Genomic DNA, 21,658 nt, shown 5'->3' on the forward strand with positions numbered 1-21,658 from the left:
GAATCGATGCACACATACAGCAGTGAAAATGATAACTTCTCTATGAAATGCTTTCGTCTGTGTCCAACATGCATCCCATTAGATCATACATGCGCCGCTGCAGTGCCCTTGACTATGTACTTTGCAACCCCCCTTTAATTGCGGAGAACATATCCCAGAAGTAGCATCTTGCTTCTGGAGATCCCGCTCGATGACACGGAGCTGAAGTTTAATGAAAGGTCTCAATCATAAAGCTCGAATGGTTATGAAGCTGGAGCATCAGCGGTAGAACGGAATCGTAATAAAAAAACACGTAGAATATGGCGAATTGAAATTATTGCAAATTTACAGATCGAACTTTGGGGGAAGACATGAACATAATAAGTACAATGAAATTTCGAGAACTATCACAACTTTCCTAGACTGTCAAGATGAGGACGGACTTTCCTCGCGATCGATGATTAGCGATCGGTCTTCACGGGACTCAAGTACAAAAACAATCTGCGACAGTTTAAAATTAATTTTTGACTATGTATATCTCAGTGCAAATTAGCACTACACTACTTCGTCAACGACAGACTCCTCTGAATCGTGTTCCTCGGATCCCAGCTCTTTGACATGCTTCTCATAACTCTCAGCCCACTGACCGTTCGGGTCGCCGAATTGGCTCATGAAAGTCCCTTCATCGTAAAAGCCATAAAGCTCGGGATCTCCGACATGAGTTTTGACATATATACGCATTTCCGGCCTGTGGAAGAGCATAGCAAACGGATACAGCGGGATGTCCGATGACCAGACATTCAAACAGAGGGACTGGAAGTTCACCAGATGCCTCAAGGCAAATTTGGAGAAATTGACATAGGACATTGCTACGTCGCGGAGTCGACAATCTTCTTCGTTTTCCTGGCAAAGCAGACTAATACTCGTAATCTGCGAGCGAGCGTAGGCCGTGTGGAGAGAAAGCCATTGCTGGGTAGCATATGCTTGATAGCGGCCCCGAGAACAGATACTCGTGAGGAAAAGGAAATTGCGTTGGCGATATAGTAGCGGTATTGTCTCGCGGTAGATGGTCTTGTTGACGCTGATTATGCCAGCATCGGGCCGTCTCTCCTTCTCATCCTGGGATGCGGGCCGGAGTATGTTGAATGCGGGGCCTGGCTTCTCGAGAACCCATAGTGACCGCGATCTGGTAGCGAATTGGACCTCCGGGCCGTGGCAGACGTAGCGAGTGTAGATGTGGTCTTCGGTGCGAGTGTTAGTTCGACGGGATGATTGCTGTGGACATCTGCATCTGTCCACTTGGTGTGCGGTGAAAGTGGTTGAGCTGGGATGTTCGAAGAATGGCCAGTCTAGGGCATAATTTATCGTCGTGATCTCTTCTTCGGGGCTGGGAGCAAGATTCAAGTAGGAGTAGATCTCCCGGCGCAGTTCAGGTGGTAAACGTAGCAGGGGAGGCAGTTCGAAGTTGTTGTTCATCTGTGGAAGGGGAAAATGTGCGTTCTATCTTGGTTCCAATCTCGATCTCAAGACCAGTCCAGAGACTTTATCCTTTTTTCGAGAGAGAAAGAGAGACTGGGATTGCGTACATGTGCGACCGGGAAATGTAGGCTGCCTAAGACATGCTAAGAATACGATGTCAGTGTTGCATGCCACCTCATTAGCGAGAGGTTTTTCACGCTGGTGTAAGCTACACGAGAGACAAAAGAAGAATGTGTTAGTTGTTGTCTCTGCCTGTTTTGCTATATTTAAAGATCCTCAGCTACCGGATGACAGCATAGATCTGAGTGAGGGATGCCGTTGGATGGAGGTCAGCGGACTATCTCCTTAGACTCCTTGTGGTCTCTCCGCTGTTCTGTAAGTGTGTAAGTGTGGATCAGTGGGACTAGTCCATTTTCAGACTAGACAGGAACTTGGCCCGAGCGCGTTAGTAATGGGTGAGTGGAGCGGCGTCCGCCCGCGGGAGTGATGAACTAAACCGCCGACGTCTGAGAAACTTTTTGAAGGATCAGGATACCTCTTTCAAAGACCTCAGTCTCATCAACAATGCACAGAGCACAGGGACTACGGGTATGATTCCATCACCATCTCAATTGCACGATGCCGAAGGTTTTACTGACATGCCATTTCTCAGGTGTCCTCGCCCCGCGATATCTGCATCTTTTGCGCCACTCGTCAACTTGCCGTTCCCAATGCGGCTGCTTTCACCTCCTCGTTGACGCAGAGGAGGCATATCACATCATCCAACAAAGCCCCTCACCCTGACACAGAAGCACAATTATACAAGGAAGAGAGGCCTGCAGCGCGCCCATTGACCCAGGCAGAGCGGCTGAGACAATCGCTACTCTCACAGCAGCCCACGCTTCAGCGTACCCAGCAATCCCGAGCGCCGCATCATAATGCCAATTCACATCAGCATAACATTGCCAGGCGGGTAATACCGAACGACCGGATGGGGAGTGGGAGCTATGGAAACCAACATGGAAGACAGACCTCACAACGTTCAACTCCCTTTACAAACAATCGACCGGCCCGAAACCAGAGCAATGATAGATTCGGTCAGCGTCCGAGGGACCACCAAGCGTCTCGCCAGAACTTCAAAGTGGATATGGGATCCAGCCCTCCAATTACCAATTCCCCTCAGTTTGGCCAAGCTCCGCATCTTAGACGGCGCAACGCTCCCTTATCTAAGTCCGAGCCGATAAACGCACCGCGTGCGATACCGAAACAAACTTGGGATCAGAGCGCAATTGACGAATTGCTGGGAAACAATTCATCCAATAATCAAAAGGTCGGAGCGCGAACTGCCCCTCGACTAAGTCGGGGCACGAATTCTCGTGTGAAATGCTTCACATGTGGACAGGAAGGGCACACTAACCGGGATTGTCCTAATCAGCCAGTCGTCCGTCAAAACCAACCGCGTGCTGTCCAAGCCCCTAAGCCTGCACCATCGTTGAGAGACGAGGCGGAGGCTTGGGCACGCAAGAACGAAACTCGCCATGAGGAGTCGCAAATGTCAGGTCCAGCAATCCAAGAAGATAAGAAAAACCAACGGAATTCCGAAGCCATGGAGCGAAGACGCCGTCGTTTTGCAATTGATGAAGCGGAACCGGAGGAGGCTCGCAATCGATACGAAGCGCCCCAGCGCCGCCAGCGAGGTGCTAATACGCAGAGGTTCAACCGCGTGATGCGGGACGAGGAGGAACTGAGCGAACGAGTCATCAGCAAATCCGACCGGAAACGGGAACGAAAAGAGGCGAAGAAGGCAGCACAAATGGCCAAAGCCGAACCTACCCCTGTTTCCCTACCTGAGTTCATCAGTGTCGCTAATTTAGCAACGGTGCTGAAATTACGTGTTGAGGATTTCGTCCGCAAACTTGAAGAGCTAGGGTTCGAAGAGGTTCAGAACGACCATATTCTTAATGCTGAGCATGCAGGTCTCATTGCGCAGGAGTATAATTTCGAACCGATATTCCAGGACGACGGCAAGGATGGAGACATCTACCCAGCAGAACCACTCTCGCCCGAGGAATATGCAGCGCTGCCTAACCGTCCTCCTGTCGTGACTATTATGGGCCACGTCGACCATGGCAAGACTACGATTCTGGATTTCATACGTAAATCTAGCGTGGCCGCAGGAGAGTTTGGTGGTATCACACAGCACATTGGCGCTTTCAGCGTACCGCTTGCGTCTGGCAAGAAGATTACCTTTTTGGACACACCAGGACACGCCGCGTTTGAGACCATGCGCGCACGCGGTGCCAATGTCACTGATATTGTGGTTCTTGTCGTTGCCGCCGATGACTCCGTCATGCCCCAGACCGTGGAAGCCATCAAGCATGCGCAGGCAGCTAAAGTGCCTATCATTGTGGCCATCAACAAGATCGACAGAGCTCAAGCAGATCCTGACAATGTGAAGCTTGACCTAGGACGGCATGGTCTTGAAGTCGAGGATTTCGGCGGTGATATTCAGACGGTGCTTGTCAGTGGCAAGACTGGCCAAGGTATCGCAGACCTGGAAGAGGCCATTACCACTCAATCGGAAATCCTGGATCATCGCGCAGATCCTGTGGCGAATGTGGAAGGCTGGGTTCTTGAAGGTACCACGAAGAAGAGTGGCAAGGTTGCAACCGTTCTCGTTCGCAATGGAACCCTCCGGCCCGGACAGTGTCTAGTTGCGGGCAAAACATGGACTCGCGTTCGAAGTCTCCGCAACGAGAATGGCGCCATGGTCCAGGAAGCTGGACCTGGAATGCCTGTCGAGGTGGATGGATGGCGTGAGCAACCGATCGCTGGCGACGAGGCTCTGCAGGCGCAGGATGATCACGAAGCAGCGGCCGTAGCAGAACTTCGCACGGAAAAGATCGAGCGCGAGCAAATGGCGAAGGACGTTGAAGCCATCAACGAGTCCCGTCGTCTCGAAAGCGAGCGTCGAGAAGCCGAAGAAGCAGCCGCTCTGGCTGCAAAGAATGGCGAGGCAGCTCCCGAATCTATCAAGAAGGAAAGCGGACCAGAGATTGTAAACTTCATCGTTAAAGCAGATGTTTCTGGATCGGCAGAGGCAGTCATTGATTCAATTGTTGCTATCGGAAACAACGAAGTTGGTACCCGCATTCTCCGCCACGGTGTAGGATCTCCCTCCGAATTCGATGTGCAACATGCTGCGGATGCATCTGGCCATATTGTCAACTTTAACACCGTTGTTCCCCCAAGTATCTCCTCCCTGGCTGCTTTGAAGGGCGTAAAGATCTTGGACTCAAACATCATTTACAGAGTGGTTGAGAACGTCAAGGAACTTTTGAGCGAGAAGCTAGCTCCCAAGATCACTCAGAAGGTCACTGGTGAGGTCGAAATTGCCGCCATCTTCGAGATCGGCCTTGGAGGAAAGAAGACGGTGAAGGTTGCGGGTTCTAAGGTCAGAAATGGCATTGTGAAGAAGAATACCAAGGCTAAGGTTCTGCGCGGCGATGTTGTCGTATTTGATGGTATGTTCACTCCAGTTCTCTCAAATTTCCTGCATCGCCAACAATTACTAACATTTCCAAATAGGCATCATCAACTCGCTCAAGAGCCAGAAGAAAGAAGTCGACGAAATGCGCAAGGACACCGAATGTGGCATCGGTTTCGAGAACTGGGAAGCATTCAAGATCGGCGACAAAATCCAATGCTACGACGAGACTAAAGAGAAGAGAACTTTGTAAGACTACGATATACCGAACGGGACTGTAAAAATAGAACGGCGTTATCATGGGTGCATAGAACGGCGCAGATGCATTGGCTAGAGTAGGGGGTCATAGTTCTGTTCTTGTTCAGGAGGGACTCCCGTGGTGTAGACCATTTAACTCCACTTTTCCACTCAGTCCACACTTGGGACTGTATACACTTTCAAACAGTCACATAGTCTTTTATGACCATAATGTATCAATGTATCATAGGACACAGGAAAAGACAAATTTTTCTACCGCGAGATGCGAAGATTACCTTTTCCTATTTACAATGACCCATGCTCGCTAGAAATGCTACAACCAGAGTGTATATGCCGCGATGTAACTCTTTGAAATCCTTTAAAACGCCGGATAGGGTCACTCCGCCCGTCAACTCGTTCTCTCAATAGACTCAGATTGCAACCCGGAACATGAAGCTCCTCATATATCGTACATGCATACCAGTATTCCTCACTTCATACGACACGCTAACCTACTCCAGTTGATTGCCTCAAACGTCCTTGCGCAATCTTGCGCCTGCCCACAGTACCGGCGCTAGGTGCTTGGGAAGGTTGAGACCAAACAAGCTTGCGAACCATAAGATGGTGCATAAAGCGATGGGAGCGAGGAGCAGCTCGGTGTGGTGCAGGAACGGAAGCGCATTGTAGCCGAGGAAGGTGATGATGAAGTAGTAGTTCAGCGCAAGGAGGTAGAGAGAATTTCCAAAGAAGAGAGAAACCCTGGTTGTCGATCAGCATCTAAGTCCGTAATATGAAGCTGGCTTCTAGCGGGGACTTACCAATGCTTCGTGGCAATGACTGGCATGAGCAGAAATTGTACCACAAACAGAAAGACCCAGATGGGTACGAACGCTCTTATGGCGACATCCCAGCAGTATCCAAATTCAAGCTCGCTGCCTTCGTCTCCGTCCTCCACGTTGAACAGCCCTTGCCTTCTGCGACCGGGCAGTCCTTTCACGCCTGGTCCAAGGAGTCGACCGACGAGGAAGTAGAATAGCGTCGATGTGAGAAGCGATAGGAGCAGAAAGTGTATGAATATGAACACGAAGGTTATATGCAGTGTCTGGGGGAACCCGTCCGCGTATGCGAATCCCCACGCGAGACTCGTAAGGAGCAGAAAGAAGGAAAGTAGATAGGTAAACGATGGGTCAGGCCGATGCCATGTATTCTTTGTTTGTTTCTGGGCGCAATCGTCAGCTGTCGCGATTCGTGGATCCAAGCCGTCGCATTGGAGGGGGAGTTTACATGGTAGTATATCGAGCGGAACACCTTCTTCGGTGCTATTATTAGGTTCAGCATCTCCCAAATGGCCATTTCAAAGTCCATCTGCGGGAACTTGAAGAGACGCTTGAAGAAGCGCGGCATACGGACTCCTTCATTGCGATTGGAGGGCGCAGTGCTTCCAAAGTTTGAAGGTCCACCTGTGGGTCGGGGAAGGGATATGTGAGGATTCATGGTGTATGTTGTCCTAAAGACCGATTGCGATTACTAGGACAGGACCGGACAGAAACGGTCCCCCGCTGAGGTATGTGGAGGATACTCTGGGTGGGTATTGGTGGATTTAATGATTGTAGGTGGATTCAAGGGCCGCGGTTTTCTGGTAAAAGAGAGTCTCACCACATTGGACGTCGCAACATGTGCAGTAAATGATGGGGAATGGGTATGAGGAGGTGGGTTAGTTGAAGTCGGAGGTGCCTATTCATGACATAGCCCGGCGAGGCTGGGATCGCGGCTCATTGGACCAGGGTCGTTGCCAAGGCTCGGAGAAATCAGCCAGCGCGCCGGCGTTCCCTCTTTCATCTGTCGAACTCGAGATCGCACTTCATCACGAAACAACGAAACGACAAACAAAAGGCCCAGTCACTGCCTTCCATCCTCCGTTACAACTGATTTTCTAGACAAATCCATCCCCTAAGCTCCGTCTAGTGCTCTGCGTGAGGATAGCTGTGAAGTGCAGTTTGCACGCGAGCAGTAAGCCCCATTTACTGGTTCCGACTTTTGTCTTTGCGACTCAAACACAATCACCTCGACTGACACGAGCATCCCTCAGATCGGTCGCACACAATTCGCGATCATGGCAGACATGGATCCCGAGCTCGCATTTCTCAACGCGCAAAAGGAGTATGACCCTGCTGGTGACTATTCTCTAGCTGAGCAAGCTGGTGAAGACGCGAACGACGATGAAGAAGAGGAGGAAGAGTACGACCCATCTGCTGGCTACGAGCCATACGTCGCGACCCACGAAGAGGAGTATCAGCAAGAAAGCGCTGAGTCGATTCCTCAATCAGCCACCAACACACCTCCAGCGGCAGCAGAGGATGCTCAGGAACAACCGCCGGCTGTCCCTGCCCCTGCACAGGTGCCTACGAAGCAACCTCGCACAATAGGAGGATTTGTTGATGAAAGCGAAGATGAGGATGAAGTGACAGAGGCAACAGGGGCTGCGCTGCAGAATGCTAGTGCGGCTGGGGTTTCTACAATTTCACCGCAGCGTTCCCATACAAACACACCATCCATTTCCAATCCCTCTCAAACTCAAAATGTACCAGTACATAGTGCTCAAGCTCAGGGTCCATTTGGTGCTTCCATCTCTACTTCTGTCGCTGTCAATGACACTGCTCCCCACTCTGCTCCAGTTGTCCCTAATGGCAGTACCCCAATCCCAGACGCTACTAAACTACAACCAGCGCGCTCTGCTACAGCTTCAGTCACCCCTGCTCCTGCCGCCGCTGCTCCCCTTCAGAAGCCGGCGCGCCTTCCTCAAGATCGAGTGGGTCAATTCGAGGATAGGATTGCTGAGGATTCCCGTGGTGATATCGAAGCATGGTTGAGTCTAATCGAAGAACATCGCAGGCGCCACAAGATCGACGACGCACGGCTCGTATTTGATAGGTTCTTCCAGGTCTTTCCTTCAGCCGTAAGCCAACATTTCCATATGCCAAGTATTTAACTGACAATCGGATAGGCCGACCAATGGATCGAGTATGTGAACATGGAACAGCAGCAGCAGGAAAACAATCAACGGGTCGAAGCCCTCTTCAACCGTTCTATTGCCAACAATCCCCATGTCGGTCTTTGGGCTACCTATGTCAACTACATTCGACGTGTTCACAATGTGACTGTAGATGAATCTAAGCGTGCTGTCATCCATCAGGTATACGAATTTGTTCTTGAGACAGTCGGAATCGATATTTCTTCTGGTAGATTATGGTTGGATTATATTGAGTTCATCAAATCGGGTCCGGGTACATTGGGCGGTCAGGGCTGGCAGGATATGCAGAAGATGGATATGCTGCGCAAGATCTACCAGCGCGCTGTCGCTGTTCCCACAAACGCCACCCTCGAAATCTGGCGAGAGTACGACAAGTTCGAGATGAGCTTCAACAAAGCGACTGTAAGTCATTGCAATTATCCCGCACTCACTCACCATATACTTACTTCTTCCGTTACAGGGCCGCAAGAACATGCAAGAAAATTCCCAGCTGTATATGAATGCTAGAAGTGCCAACAACGTGCTTGAGGGGCTGATCAAGGGGGTGGACCGGGCAACTCTTCCAAAACTGCCACCGGCGAAAGGTTTCGATGGACACGACGCATACATGAACCAAGTGACGCTCTGGAAAGCCTGGATCGAATGGGAGAAGAACGACCCTCTGTATTTGAAGGACACCAACCAAGCCACGTACAACAAGCGGGTGCTGTATCTCTACAAGCAGGCGCTAATGGCGCTCCGTTTCTGGCCTCAGTTATGGTTCGATGCCGCCGAATGGGCCTACGACAACGATCTCACTGAGGATGGCGACAACTTCCTGACTCAAGGCATGGAAGCTAACCCCGAAAGCTGTCTTCTTGCATTCCGGAAAGCACATCAGATTGAACTGAAGGGGGAGTTCGACGACGACAAGGAGAATGTTCGGAAAGGCGAAGCCGTACGTGAGCCGTTCAACAAGGTTCTCGACGCTCTGTATGACCTCACGAACAAGATGAAGAAGCGCGAAGAGCATGCTCTCACTCGGGCAAAGGAGACTCATGCAGCACAGATGGCTGCCGAAGATGCAGCTCGAGCGCACGGAAACCGCGATTCCGATTATGATTCGGATGATGATGAAGCAGAGCAAGCTGCAAAGGTTGAGAGGCGTCAGAACGCAAAAGCAGAGATCCTCCAGTCTCAACTACAAGCTATCTCTGCTGGCTACAATGCCCAAATTCAGACGCTGAGGAAGACATTATCTTTCGCCTGGATCGCGCTTATGCGGACCATGCGCCGAATTCAAGGGAAGGGACAACCCAATCCACCTGCAGGCATGGGCCCCGGCTTCAGAGGTATATTTGCTGAGGCCCGTAAGAAGGGCAAGCTCGTGAGCGATACTTACATCGCGAGTGCGCTCATCGAGCACCACTGCTATCAGGACGCTGCAGCCACCAAGATTTTCGATCGTGGCATGAAGCTTTTCCCTGACGACGAGCAATTCGCTCTAGAGTACATTAAGCATCTTGTAAGACAGAATGATGCTACAAGTGAGACAACCCCCTTCCCTCTTTTCTTTCTATGGACGAGAACTGACTGTACCAGATGCTCGATCAGTGTTCGAAATTCTTGTGAACCGCCTTGTACAGAAGGATGGCGGGGCAGCACGTACCAAGCCGCTCTTTCTGTACTTTCACAAGTATGAGTCCAGTTACGGCGAACTTGCACAAATCGTGAAGCTTGAAAAGCGCATGCATGATTTATTCCCGGAAGACCCGCGACTTGTTCGTTTTGCTCAGCGCTTCTCCACTGAGGCCGAACCGTCAGCCCCAAGCTTTGATCCGACAGCTGTTCTGCCAATCATTTCGTGGAAGACACAAATGAAGCCTGTGATGATCAACATCATTCCTACTATCGAACAACCCCCCAGTCCTGTTCCCGCGCCGCCAGTGCCGCAAATACAGGATGCCCAACCCGCCCCTGTGATCAATTCGCCCAGGATCGCCGAGGCCTTTCTTCCCGTTACTAATTCGCCGAAGCGATCGTTTGACGAGGTCGATAACGATGTTGCCCAACCTCGTAAAATGATGCGTGGAGAGTCACCACTGAAAGGTGCAGCAGGCAGACGCCTTGATGCTGCACGACGCAGCAACCTTGCACGTGCTTCAGAGGGGATGTCAAACACTCCAGCTGCCGCCCAACCCACTTCAATTCCTCGAGAGATTAATTTCCTTCTGAGCATTATTCCCGGAGCACAATCGTATCACGCGACCCGTTTCAACCCTGAGAAGCTGGCTGGTCTTCTTCGGGTGACGGATGTTTCTCGTGACAAACGACAACAGCAGCAAGCACCCACGCCTATGTCAATGCCGGTGCAGACGCCGACACCGGTCAATGCATATGCTCCACCGCCTATGAACATGGCGTGGGGAGCTCCGCCGTCCAACATGGGAGGTTAGTAATATCAAACCCGAGGTCAGAACCGGTGTACTAACAAGTCTCTGTAGGTTACTATGGACGATGAGAGAGCGACTCTGACGGAAACATCTCGTCACGCATATCACCAAGCTATGGGAACTCAAACAACAATCGAGCATCAGCCTTCGGGACAATTTTCTTATTTTATCTGCGTCTACTTGAGCGAACCGCCTTGATGCGGATACATACACTCGCACTTTGCATAGGACGGCGTCGTAGGGTCATGGTGTTTGCTCCTTTCTTCCACTACCATTCATGCAAGAGGTCTCATTTTTGCATTGGGTTTCTGGCCATAACTTGTGAAGAGAGCTTTCCTTGGAAGTATGCAGGGAACGCAAAAATCATCAGTTCTTTGCAGTTTGAGTAAATCCAAAAGTGGATTCGCCGAGAGCGATGTATAATAGCTTAGTATGAAAGAATTACGAAAAGACTTTCACCCATGAGATTCAAAGCTTCCGGAAGTGAATATGTCATACAGTCTTCTCGAAACGCAAGAAGAAACACCGCTGGCTACATGTAGTCTCAAAGGCCATAGATCCCAACGTAGCTTGAATACGTGATTCCTCAAGTCAATCCCTCAACTTGGAATCAGGAAAGGGTTCTTAATGTCACCAGACAACTATCCTAGCGTACTGGACTGACAGGTTTCCACTTCTCTCATAATCTTAACTTTACTATTGCTTTGCTCCGACCTCTTGCTTGCCTGATTGGTCAAACTCAGGTGAAAGACACTTTGCAACAGCATCAAACTCATTTGCTAAGTTGCCTACCGCCCCACAATCACCAACTTCACTTGCCAACTTTACTTGCCAACTGCCCTTTGAGAGTAACAACAACAACAAACCACGCCAAGGCTCGCTCTTACCTCTAAAGTTTATATATATCGGCCTCTCTCTTCCACCTTCCTCTTCCGCCTTCCTCTTCCACCTTCCTCCTCCTCCTCCTCTATTCCACCTCTACCAGAAACTTCAGCCTGACTTGATATCTATTTCAGTTGACCTTTCTGTTCTCTCTCCTTCACACACCGATCTTTCATTCCAGCTCACTTACAATCTGCAATCCTCTCTGTCTCGTCACATCAATAACTTCTCTTTCTACTACAACCGAGGCTCACCAAGTCTGAGGAAAGACAAAATTGCAAACGCACGATCACAACTAGCCGACGGTGCTGGTGATCATCATCATCATCATCTCTTGATAAAGCTCCTCATCACTGTAAGTTCGATCATATACTGTTTTCTTTCACTTCGAACAATCATTGCACTCGCGACGCGTCTTTTTGGTAAACCTACCATCTCCTTCATATTCATCTCACACTCTCTGTTTGGAACTACCAGCACAGGCCCTCTTTCACATACACTCTTTGCCCATCGTTTTCTTTCACCCCACGTTTCGGTTTCAATTCCCACTTCACTGCAATCATCTCGTTAACGCCTCTTCGTTAGTACGTGAAGCTCCCGTCTCGCCTACCTAGGCTTCCACGAACTCGCTACCAACGCCCTCACACGGTTTGTTCGGCCCTCCTTCTATTATCTTCCGTTTGATAAGCCTCACCGCTGACGGTTCTTTTAGACTTCACTATGGCCGGTCCTGGAAAGAAGCGAGCTGGGCAGGAGAAGGCCGCCTCGAGCTCCACTGATACGCAGCAATCTTCTCGTGACACCGCTCAGCAAGGCACCGCAAAGCCTATTGCGGCCTATGACGGCCATGGTGACTCTAGCGCACTCGTGCCGATTAATTACTCGAATGAACGTGACCTCAAGAACATCTCGGAGTTCTTAGGTATGGCTGGCTGGTATGCCGCGCGTGGGGTAAGTAAACGGCCCATATTCATTTTCACAATTCACATTCACTCCACTCCCTTGTTCATGCATCATGTGTACATGAACGGACAAACAGCTCAGGCCATCATGTGCCTAATGAGTGGGCATTGTATGCTGCTCATCTCGTCCCATCATGAGCTTGTGGTGTCTATATAAACCCTCCGTTCCCCCCAACTGTTCCTCTTCCCCATCCCTGACACATCGAGCTACAACTCGATCCATCATTGCATACAACTCTCATCCTCCAGTCTTGTCACATTTCTCCTCACTTTCTGCTCTTTTTACTCCCCTTCTACACACTCTCTGCCTTTCACCATGTCTACCAACAACCCCTCCTCTTCCAAGAGGTCCCACATCCAAGACGACAAGCGGTATCGGAATTTCCATATAGAAACTAATGAGAAGAAGTCTACGATCCCCCAAGGTCTACCTCAGCGGCCTCCCATCCTCAACCAATATGGACGAGAGGCGTTCGTTTCCCTGAACACATATCAGGTCCTTCAGAACCCGAACGGTGTTGCACATCAGTACGATGTCTCTTGGAGCCCTGGAGTTCAGGATAAGCGGGCCTTGATCAAGAAGCTTTGGGCTTCTGAGACTACCAAGAAGGAACTTGGTAATGGACATTGGATCTATGATGGGAATAAACTTGCATGGTACGTTGGCGGCTTGAAGATTAATTAGTAATGGTGTTGCTAACACGAACAGGTCCTCCTCGAAATTGCCACGCGATGAGGTTCGTATCATCGTTGATCTCGATGAAGAAGATGATGAAAAGGCTCGCAAGGCCGGCAAGACCCCTAGAAATCGCGGTCCTGGCCCAAGCCGCAACAAGCATACAATCTTTCTCCGCCATACCCGTAAGATCGATTACACCGTCATCGATGCCTTCTTGTCTGGGCATATCAATTGGACACCGGAGTGCATCGACACGATCAACTTCTTCGATCATGTCCTACGCGAACAACCTTCTCGCAACTATACTCAAATCAAGAAGTCATTCTTCCAACGTGGAGAAAAGCGGGCTGATCTTGGTGGAGGTATCGAGGCTTTCAAAGGCGTCTTCTCATCTTTGCGTCCAACATTGATCAACCAAGGCACCAAGGGGCTTTCCCTCAATGTTGATGTCGCCAACGGTACCTTCTGGCGAGCTCAAGAGCTTGGACGTTCGCTCATGCAGGCTTTTGATTGCACCTACCCACAATTGCAACAGCGATTCAAAGAGGCCCGATCCAAAGATTGGCGACAGTCTTACTTCAGGAGGGATCTCACTCGTTATCGTCGGGTCGGAGTTACTGCCTATCACAAGAAGGGTGAAGAAACTCAATGGACGATTGACGAAATCTGCGGCATGGATCCGACTGAGGCGAAATTCCCCGATCCTGATGACAAGAGCGACGTTGAACCAAAGAAGAAGCGACAAATTTCGGTCCAGCAGTACTTCAAGGACAAGTACAAGATCAACCTGGCCCCTGGTCTACCGGTGGCTCGGATGACCAAGAAGATCCGTGGTGGCCCAGTCTATCTTCCCATCGAGTATCTTCGCATTGACCCGAACCAACGATACAATGCGAAGCTGAGCGATAAGCAAACATCGGCCATGATTAAGTTCGCCGTCACCCTCCCCGCGGAACGTCGTCAAGCCGTGAACTTTGGTGTTAAGTTGCTCGATTGGCCAAATGATCCTTACTTGAAGAAGTATGGAATCAAGGTCACTGACACTCCTACTCGTGTCAAAGCACGTGTCCTGCCACCGCCATCTCTCGGCTTCGGTCCAGTGAGCAAACCCACCCCCGTTCCAGAGCGAGACCTCGTTGCGGGTCGCTGGCGCTTCGACGGCAAGCGATTCATCATTGCCAATGACCGTCCTCTTGAATCCTGGGGCATCTGTGTCATCTCCGCCCCGCACACTTGTTCTCCTGAACAAGTTAAGGCCTTCGCTCAGAACTTTATCAAGATCTTCGAAGGACATGGTGGAGTTATCAAGCCGGATACCAACAACCCTGCACGTGGTAAACAGCCATGGATCGGCCTAGGTCACCTCAGCGATGGGGGTGAGTTGGTAGCAAAGGCCTTCAACGCGACCGGAAACACGTTCAACAAGCGTCCAAACTTCATGTTCTTCATCGTGAACGATCGAAACGTTGAGGTCTATCGGCGTATCAAGAAGTCCATGGATTGCCGCTTCGGTATAGCTTCCCAGGTCTTGCAAAGCAGGCATGTGCAAAACAACCAGTCTCAGTACATCTCCAACGTTTGCATGAAGGTCAACGCAAAGCTTGGTGGCGCGACTTCTTGGGCCAGGTCTACCTATATGGCGAAGATTAATCCCAAGGCGGCTTCGACTTCAACAATGATTGTTGGCGCTGACGTCTCTCACCCAGCCCCTGGCGCGGGTTCAGATGAGAAGGCTTCCTTCGCCGCCATTACCGTTTCCAGAGATCAACATTTCACTCGTTACTGGGCCGAAGTACAGACGAATGGCTGCCGTATCGAAATGTTGACTAGACACAACATCAATACTCACTTTGGCGATATGGCCAGGCGCTGGTGCGAGCGCGTTGGAGGAGGCTTAGCACCAAAGCGACTTCTCTATATTCGTGATGGTGTCTCTGAAGGACAATATGCCGCTGTGCTGGAGAACGAAGTCCACGACTTGAAGGAGACCTTCAGGCGTATCGGATGCAAGGACATTCCCAAGTTCACGGTGGTCATTGCTGGTAAACGCCATCACATCCGCTTCTTCCCTGAGAAGGGTGATCGTAACGGCAATCCAATTCCTGGCACTCTCGTAGAGACTGGATGCACCCACCCTTTCGAGTTCGACTTCTACCTGTGCCCTCACGTTGCGATCAAGGGTACCGCTAGGCCTATACATTATCAGGTCATTTTGAATGAAGCCGAGTTTCAGTCTACGGAGCTACAGGCGCTCATCTTTGAGCATTCGTTCCAGTATGCTCGTTCGACGACACCAGTCTCGCTGCACCCAGCCGTCTACTATGCTCACTTGGCTGCGGACCGCGCCCGTGCCCATGTCTCGGACTCTCCAGTCTCTTCCGGCAAGAAAGAGCAGAAGGCTAAGCAGGAAACCTCGACTGGAACCCCGCTCAAGGCCCAGGTGGAAGCTCCTCCTCTCGTCGACATGCCCAAGGGCATTCGCGAGGCGATGTGGTTCATCTAGACATCTCCGAAACCTTGAGTGTCAGGCTTGACGCTATCAAACCACTGGCGGTAGGGGATGACTGGCTCACGACTTTGACTATCTCTTTCCATGCGATGAATCCGGTTCCTCCTTAGAGATGCTTCTTGTGGGGCGTCAAAATCTCGGAGGGAATCATATCAACGGATCAATGAAAATGGAGGATATAATAATGGGAATGGATACGGAAATTGGAATGGGAATGGGATCCAGATAACGAGCAGATAAATTTTGGCATGCCTTGGGTCTGTCCCTCTTCTCTTGGGGCTTTCTCTGGCCATGACCAAATTCAGATATGATAGCTCTTCCGGATTAGAGAATGATAATGCATGCAATTCTCCCAGTATCGTTGACTTTGATTGAACGTGCAAGTTGAAAGAGCGATGTAGACAGAAGTTGACCGAGACTGAGTTGTTTGTTTCGATCCTATGGTCTTGTAGTATTGGCCCGGTCGAATGAATATGAGGGCTTGCTTGAAACTTCTAAGAGGAGAATGGCGAATGCAACAGCTAGTAACAAAATCCATGAAAAGCTGTCTTGCATCGCAGGGAGGAGGATAGAAGAGCAGGTTTACAAGATGGTCGAACTACTTGGTATGAAGAACAGAGAAGTATCAGGAGGCGATGGTATTGCGGCTCACGATGAGTATAGGGTACATAAGATAGTACATCAAGTACGGTGTGGTTACTTATTTGCATATGTTGCCAGGGTCAGGAGAAAAGATGGGGAAAGCAGAACGAGCTATTCAATCACGAGCGATAGGGGGAGTTCCAAGGACCAGGAACATGTCTACTGAGCGCGATGTCTTTCAGGCACAAGTTGGATAGACGTGTACCGAGTAGATGATTAGATGGATACCTAGTTACTACATAGCTACCTACCTAGGCTAGGTAGGCGTGGTAAAAACGCGTGTGTATGTGTCGTCATAAATTATTTACCTTCGCACCACGAAAGAAGCGGAACTTCTAACATCGAAGAGAAGGGGGTAAGCGGACGCTTTGAATTTCTTCATTCACTCTTCCCTCCTCTTTCCCCTCCAATGCATCATGTAGAAGGATGGCTTAGAGTGAATTGGAAGGGTTCGTTTTCATGAAGAAGAAGAAGAAGAAAAGAAGAAAAGAGGAACAGCTGGGATGCGAATGATATTCGATTTTTTGGGATGACTAAGCCGGTGAACGGACCTGACCAGGGTGGGGAGGAGGTGAGGGGGGTTATACCGGATAGGGGATGGCGTGGAACAGGCGACGAGTGACGAGGGATGAGTTGGAAAAGGAACTTGGGACTGGCGGGGTCAAGTCACTCAAGCGCCTCTCCCACTACGCACTACGACTAGGACATCACTACACTACCAAAAGTATTCACTCTATCCTCCTCACATTTTGGTAGCCTCTCCAAATTCACACCACTTATCGGTACGTATCATGGCCCTCCTTCTTCCTGGATAAATCATCTTCAGGGCGCTGACAGACTGCCGTGGATTAGTTTCAAACATTCCCCTTCCCTCAAGGGCTCCACCATATATATTACCTACCAGTCACACTCGGTACCCACGATCCCTCCTCACCCACACACGACGCTACAAACCCGCCTTGCAAGCCAACAACTCGGCGAAAAAAAGAAGACTCCGGTCTCCTCGCACATAGTTTCTACGCGCACACATATCTACACCCATATTCACCATGTCTTCAGCACGTGGCCGAGGCGGCAAGTTCAGCAAGCCCAAGCGTGGCGGCGGAAAGCACTTCTCGAGAGACCTCCAGCCCATCAATGCTGATGGCGAGGTCGAAGGCATGTGGGGTGTATGTCTCCGCTCCCCCAAAACAGGCACACTCAGCACATGAACACACTACTAACGGATAATCGCAGGAACCATCCAAGAAGGACGACGAGTCCTCTGAAGAAGAAGAGGAAGACTCTGAGGAGGAATCCTCCGAGGACGACGGCCAGCCCAAGCAGGAGCTCACCCGCGAGGAGCGCCGCGCCGCCGCAAAAGCCCGTAAGCAGGCCGCGATAGCAAAGCAGCAGCAGAAGGTCGCCGCCCCCGGTGACCTACCCACCGACTCCGAGGAGGAGGAAGACGACGATGACGACGATATGCCCGCGAACCCGAACCACACCGCCAAGGCGCGCAGCCAGGCCGCGAAGCCCGTCGCCAAAGAGCCTGCGGAGAGCAGCAAAGGCAAGGCCAAGGACATCTCGCAGCTGTCACGCCGGGAGCGCGAGGCCTTGGAGGCTCAGCAGGCCAAGGCAAGATACGAGAAGATGCACGCTGAAGGCAAGACCGACCAGGCGCGCAGTGATTTGGAGCGTTTGGCGCTCGTCAGGGAGCGTCGTGAGGCCGAGGCTGCCAGGAAGAAGGCCGAAGCCGAGGAGAGGGCAGAGGCAGAGAAAGCCAGGGCAGAACAGATGGAGCGTGAGGCAAGGAGAAGGGAGGCCGCCATGGGAAGCGCAAAACGCGGAAAGGGCAAGAAGAAATGAACGTCATAACTGACGATGAAGCTCCGGAACCCTACCATTTCAAAGTCAACTGTGTGGATGTGTGCATTCTTTTCGAGGGACATCCGGTGGTTCGTATAAATGGGTGGAAAGTAAATGCATCTGGCAGGGCGTTGCTTGCTTTGTGCATGGCTGTCTAAATAGGTGACTGGATCGTTTGGGAGTCTGGATGGTCTGATGTTATTTTGGACAATGGGCTGTTACAATGGTCTGGGACTATACACCCCGTTTAGAGCGAATGATAGAACATGGGCTTTCGCTGCGTCTCACAACGATTCGTGCATGTCAAAAGGTGCTCCGTATGTTGCTGCCTTTGGCGCCCTTCCGCGCTATGGCTCATATTCAGCCACCACGACTAACTAACTACACACGGTTGCAAGTTTTGCCAGCTCGTTCTCAGAGTTTCTATAATATACAAAACCAGGCTTAAGTTAAGAATGTTCTCGACAAACTCCGCCCTTGCCCTTATCTCCCAGATGTGCACAATCGCGCTCTGGCGTGCTACGAGTAATGAGGGCAGCAACAATGGCCCCGCCCCCGCCACTACTCGTCATTGAGAGCAATCAACGACCTACATCATCGCGGCAGCGTACATACATATACCAACGCTGTCACCACCCACGCACAATGTCTTCCTCCTTCGCCATATCACGACCTAGACTGTTCTACATGCTGCAGAGATATACATTAAATAATCAGTGACCATGAGTGACGACATACATCCCGACGAACAATCGAATTATGAGACGTTTCGCGAATGCCTTAGCGACCCCGTCCTTCGAATTCTAGCAAGGCCAATTGAGGGCACTAAGAGCAGAAAGAGGAGAAAAGGGAGACTGAGTTCTGTCAGAAATCACTCGAAAGATAAAACTTCAATTGAGCCGGTCTCAACAGTCCAGAGTACCGACCTGAATGATGGAAGCGATGCTGAGGATCTAGGGGAATTCATAGATGTAAGGAGCTTCCGAATTGATGGTACATGAAATCCTAGGACCAATGTTGATCGATGATACATAGTATCTATCAAGTCTCATATTCCCATCTTTGCCAGAGACTCTCCGGACATTATCATACGCCAAATGGAAAGACTCAGCACGACTACAAGACGAATACTCCACACCTGTCACCGCATCAACAACGACAAACCTCCTCTCCACCATCTCCCCAATCGCAATCGAGAACCTCTCTTCCTACAGCCTCCTCCCACCAGAACCCGACGCCACAGACCTGCACAACTTCTTCCACTCCATCCTCGACGCCTACATCACCTCCACGACGTCCCCGCCGCCGATCTGGACCACGACCCGCACCACCGAGTGCGAGCTCTGCCACCGCGACTGGATCCCCCTGACGTATCACCACCTGATCCCGCGGTCCACGCACGATCGGGTTCGGAAGCGCGGCTGGCACGCCGAGGAGATGCTGAACAGCGTCGCTTGGTTATGCCGTGCGTGCCACAGCTTCGTGCACCGGGCTGCGAGCAACGAGGAGCTAGCGAGGGAGTTCTGGAGCGTCGAATTGTTGGAGGAGAGGGAGGACGTGAGGGCTTGGGTTAAGTGGGTGGGGAGGGTGCGGTGGAGGAAGAGGTAGGGCTGGAGTATCATATCCTACATCCTATATCGATATCATGACTCGACTTCGTGACACTCTTTTTGACATATAGGATGTTGGATCAATATATCATAATTCATCACATCACATATATACATCTACTTCCCCGTCCCCAAGAACTCCTCAACCCTCCCAACGACCTCATCAACCCCCCTAACAACAACATCCGGCCTCAGTCCCTCCTCATCCCCATCCAACAACCTATCCACCCACCCCCTCCCCTCCCTATCCACCCAAGCAGCCCTCAGCCCAAAAGCCTTCGCCCCGACAACATCAAACGGATTCCCACTAACCAACCACACCCCCTCCCCCTCTTCCCTCCCAACCTCTTCACACAGGTGCCTGTACACCTCAGGCGCCGGCTTATACCTCCGCACCACATCATCCACCACAACCACCTTCCCAAACACATTCCCCCTTCCCTTCATCCCCCGCGAGTTCGCCATAGACGAGGCGATCATGTCGCGCGTGCCGTTCGAAAACAACACAGCCGTCACCTTGTCAACCGACGACGAAGGGGGGGACTCGAGCTGCGTAAGGAGAGGCGCAACGTCCGGGAATGCCTCTAGCGCGTCGTACGCGGCCATGATGTCTGAGATCGTTTCCTCCGTGGGGGTGGGGATGGAAGCGGAGAGCAGGGTTTGTAGGAGCGAGGTGCGTGTTACGGCTGTGAAGGGGTGGTATTTACCTATTTTCTCGTTTTGTTACTCGGAACTCCTACTATGGGACTTACTTGGAGGATGGGTTCATACCCATACTGTTCAACCGGAACGTGTACTCCAATTGCGTCCTCCGCCATTCAGTCGCCAGAGCGTCCGCGTCGTGGGCGGCGCCGAAGTGCTGGGATAGCTTTGAGGCGATGGAGGAGGTGGAGAGGAGGGTGCCGTAGACGTCGAAGGCTAGGACTATGGAGGGGGACATAATGGAGGAGGGGTTGTGGGCCAGTTTCTATCTCTTTCTTATTTTCTTAGTTGTCTAGGATGAATGGTGCTTTGTTTAAGGTGTTTTGTTTCATGAGCATTGATCGATAGATGGGTTTATGTTTGCGTTGTCGTAACGTCGTAATGGGGAAAGGTACACAGTGAAGGGTCCATATTCTGTACTTGGTTCATAATATCTGGGGTACCCCGCGCGTGCGTGCCCGCTTTGCTGGGATTGGGATGGATACCAAAGCTTTGCGTGGTATCTACTACATTTGTTTGGAAATGCATGTATTCTCTATTTATGTATGTGGTATCTCCTGGAAAGGATCATGTACACATGGGGTAACAGTTGAAGGGATAAGTTGTAATTATATCTTGCATGAACTAGGAAGGGGTCTGGCTACTGGTTTGATGCTTAATGCAACGCAGGTATGATATGGAGGCTACAAACACATCCAGGGGGACAAAACTGCTTAATGGGGAAGAAATGAATGTGTCTATCTCGTAAATCGTTATTGCATATTCCATCAGAATCCAATGCGTCCAAGGAGTCGATAGAACTGACAAGCACTGCGTAGATATTTCATTGAAGCCACTGCGTGTGCATCGCTATTCTAATGTCTCTCAACGCATGGCGGCTATACCTAGTGTGCAAGCTTTTCCCTTTAACTCGGCATGCGAGTGTTGAGTAGGACCGCATGTGAATTTTCTCGTATTCCGGGGTAGGGTAGGGCACATTGCACAGATGTCTACCTAACCCGTGTTGTGCATCTTCACATGTGGGGGACGAGGCACGAGCTCCAGATCTGGGGTACACAGTACATCGTCCTGGGGAAAACAGTTCGGCGGAATAGCAGAAGCTACCATGGCGTCGTCTAATGGCGTTCGCTGCTAACTCGTACAAATACATCGAGGTGTGCACATCAGCAACTCGTTCAGATGCGATTTAAGCCGATCCAA

At 50.8% G+C, this 21,658-nt stretch overlaps 8 protein-coding genes across 8 annotated transcripts; 5 read left to right on the forward strand and 3 right to left on the reverse strand.

The window, feature by feature from the left end:
- Positions 1 to 483: 483 nt before the first annotated feature.
- Positions 484 to 1,802, reverse strand: BU24DRAFT_449818 (uncharacterized protein). Its single transcript, XM_033530976.1, has one exon. It carries the CDS (start codon positions 1,453 to 1,455, stop codon positions 535 to 537), a length of 921 nt encoding a protein of 306 aa, XP_033386698.1. The 5' UTR covers positions 1,456 to 1,802; the 3' UTR covers positions 484 to 534.
- Positions 1,803 to 1,961: 159 nt separating this feature from the next.
- BU24DRAFT_169204 (initiation factor 2) lies at positions 1,962 to 5,423 on the forward strand. Its single transcript, XM_033521479.1, has 4 exons — positions 1,962 to 2,046; positions 2,111 to 2,410; positions 2,468 to 4,961; positions 5,026 to 5,423. The coding sequence occupies exons 1-4, from the start codon at positions 2,023 to 2,025 to the stop codon at positions 5,175 to 5,177; spliced, it is 2,970 nt and encodes a 989-aa protein (XP_033386699.1). The 5' UTR covers positions 1,962 to 2,022; the 3' UTR covers positions 5,178 to 5,423.
- Positions 5,424 to 5,431: 8 nt separating this feature from the next.
- On the reverse strand, positions 5,432 to 6,875 carry BU24DRAFT_421348 (UNC-50). Its single transcript, XM_033527706.1, has 3 exons — positions 6,446 to 6,875; positions 5,980 to 6,380; positions 5,432 to 5,920 (listed from the first exon to the last, which is right to left on the reverse strand). The coding sequence occupies exons 1-3, from the start codon at positions 6,653 to 6,655 to the stop codon at positions 5,692 to 5,694; spliced, it is 840 nt and encodes a 279-aa protein (XP_033386700.1). The 5' UTR covers positions 6,656 to 6,875; the 3' UTR covers positions 5,432 to 5,691.
- A 166-nt stretch (positions 6,876 to 7,041) lies between these two features.
- BU24DRAFT_440944 (Suf-domain-containing protein) lies at positions 7,042 to 10,977 on the forward strand. The gene is made up of 5 exons (XM_033530404.1): positions 7,042 to 8,117; positions 8,166 to 8,594; positions 8,653 to 9,718; positions 9,774 to 10,622; positions 10,676 to 10,977. The coding sequence occupies exons 1-5, from the start codon at positions 7,275 to 7,277 to the stop codon at positions 10,690 to 10,692; spliced, it is 3,204 nt and encodes a 1,067-aa protein (XP_033386701.1). The 5' UTR covers positions 7,042 to 7,274; the 3' UTR covers positions 10,693 to 10,977.
- Positions 10,978 to 12,226: 1,249 nt separating this feature from the next.
- Positions 12,227 to 15,614, forward strand: BU24DRAFT_368800 (eukaryotic translation initiation factor 2C 2; the record flags this gene model as incomplete). The annotated part of the gene is made up of 3 exons (XM_033524382.1): positions 12,227 to 12,457; positions 12,878 to 13,125; positions 13,178 to 15,614. Coding segments are annotated over 3 exons (2,916 nt in total), but the record flags the coding sequence as incomplete, so codon positions are not given.
- Positions 15,615 to 17,347: 1,733 nt separating this feature from the next.
- On the forward strand, positions 17,348 to 18,146 carry BU24DRAFT_461310 (uncharacterized protein; the record flags this gene model as incomplete). Its single annotated transcript, XM_033531882.1, has 2 exons — positions 17,348 to 17,467; positions 17,535 to 18,146. The coding sequence occupies 2 exons, from the start codon at positions 17,348 to 17,350 to the stop codon at positions 18,144 to 18,146; spliced, it is 732 nt and encodes a 243-aa protein (XP_033386703.1).
- A 722-nt stretch (positions 18,147 to 18,868) lies between these two features.
- On the forward strand, positions 18,869 to 19,754 carry BU24DRAFT_344372 (uncharacterized protein; the record flags this gene model as incomplete). The annotated part of the gene is made up of 2 exons (XM_033523398.1): positions 18,869 to 19,117; positions 19,182 to 19,754. The coding sequence occupies 2 exons, from the start codon at positions 18,869 to 18,871 to the stop codon at positions 19,752 to 19,754; spliced, it is 822 nt and encodes a 273-aa protein (XP_033386704.1).
- Positions 19,755 to 19,873: 119 nt separating this feature from the next.
- BU24DRAFT_491339 (haloacid dehalogenase) lies at positions 19,874 to 20,849 on the reverse strand (the record flags this gene model as incomplete). The annotated part of the gene is made up of 2 exons (XM_033533785.1): positions 20,528 to 20,849; positions 19,874 to 20,463 (listed from the first exon to the last, which is right to left on the reverse strand). Exons 1-2 carry the CDS (start codon positions 20,694 to 20,696, stop codon positions 19,874 to 19,876), a joined length of 759 nt encoding a protein of 252 aa, XP_033386705.1. The 5' UTR covers positions 20,697 to 20,849.
- Between the last annotated feature and the right edge of the window lie 809 nt (positions 20,850 to 21,658).

The sequence above is a fragment of the Aaosphaeria arxii genome (assembly GCF_010015735.1).
Source record: "Aaosphaeria arxii CBS 175.79 unplaced genomic scaffold BU24scaffold_3, whole genome shotgun sequence".
Lineage (NCBI taxonomy): Eukaryota > Fungi > Ascomycota > Dothideomycetes > Pleosporales > Aaosphaeria > Aaosphaeria arxii.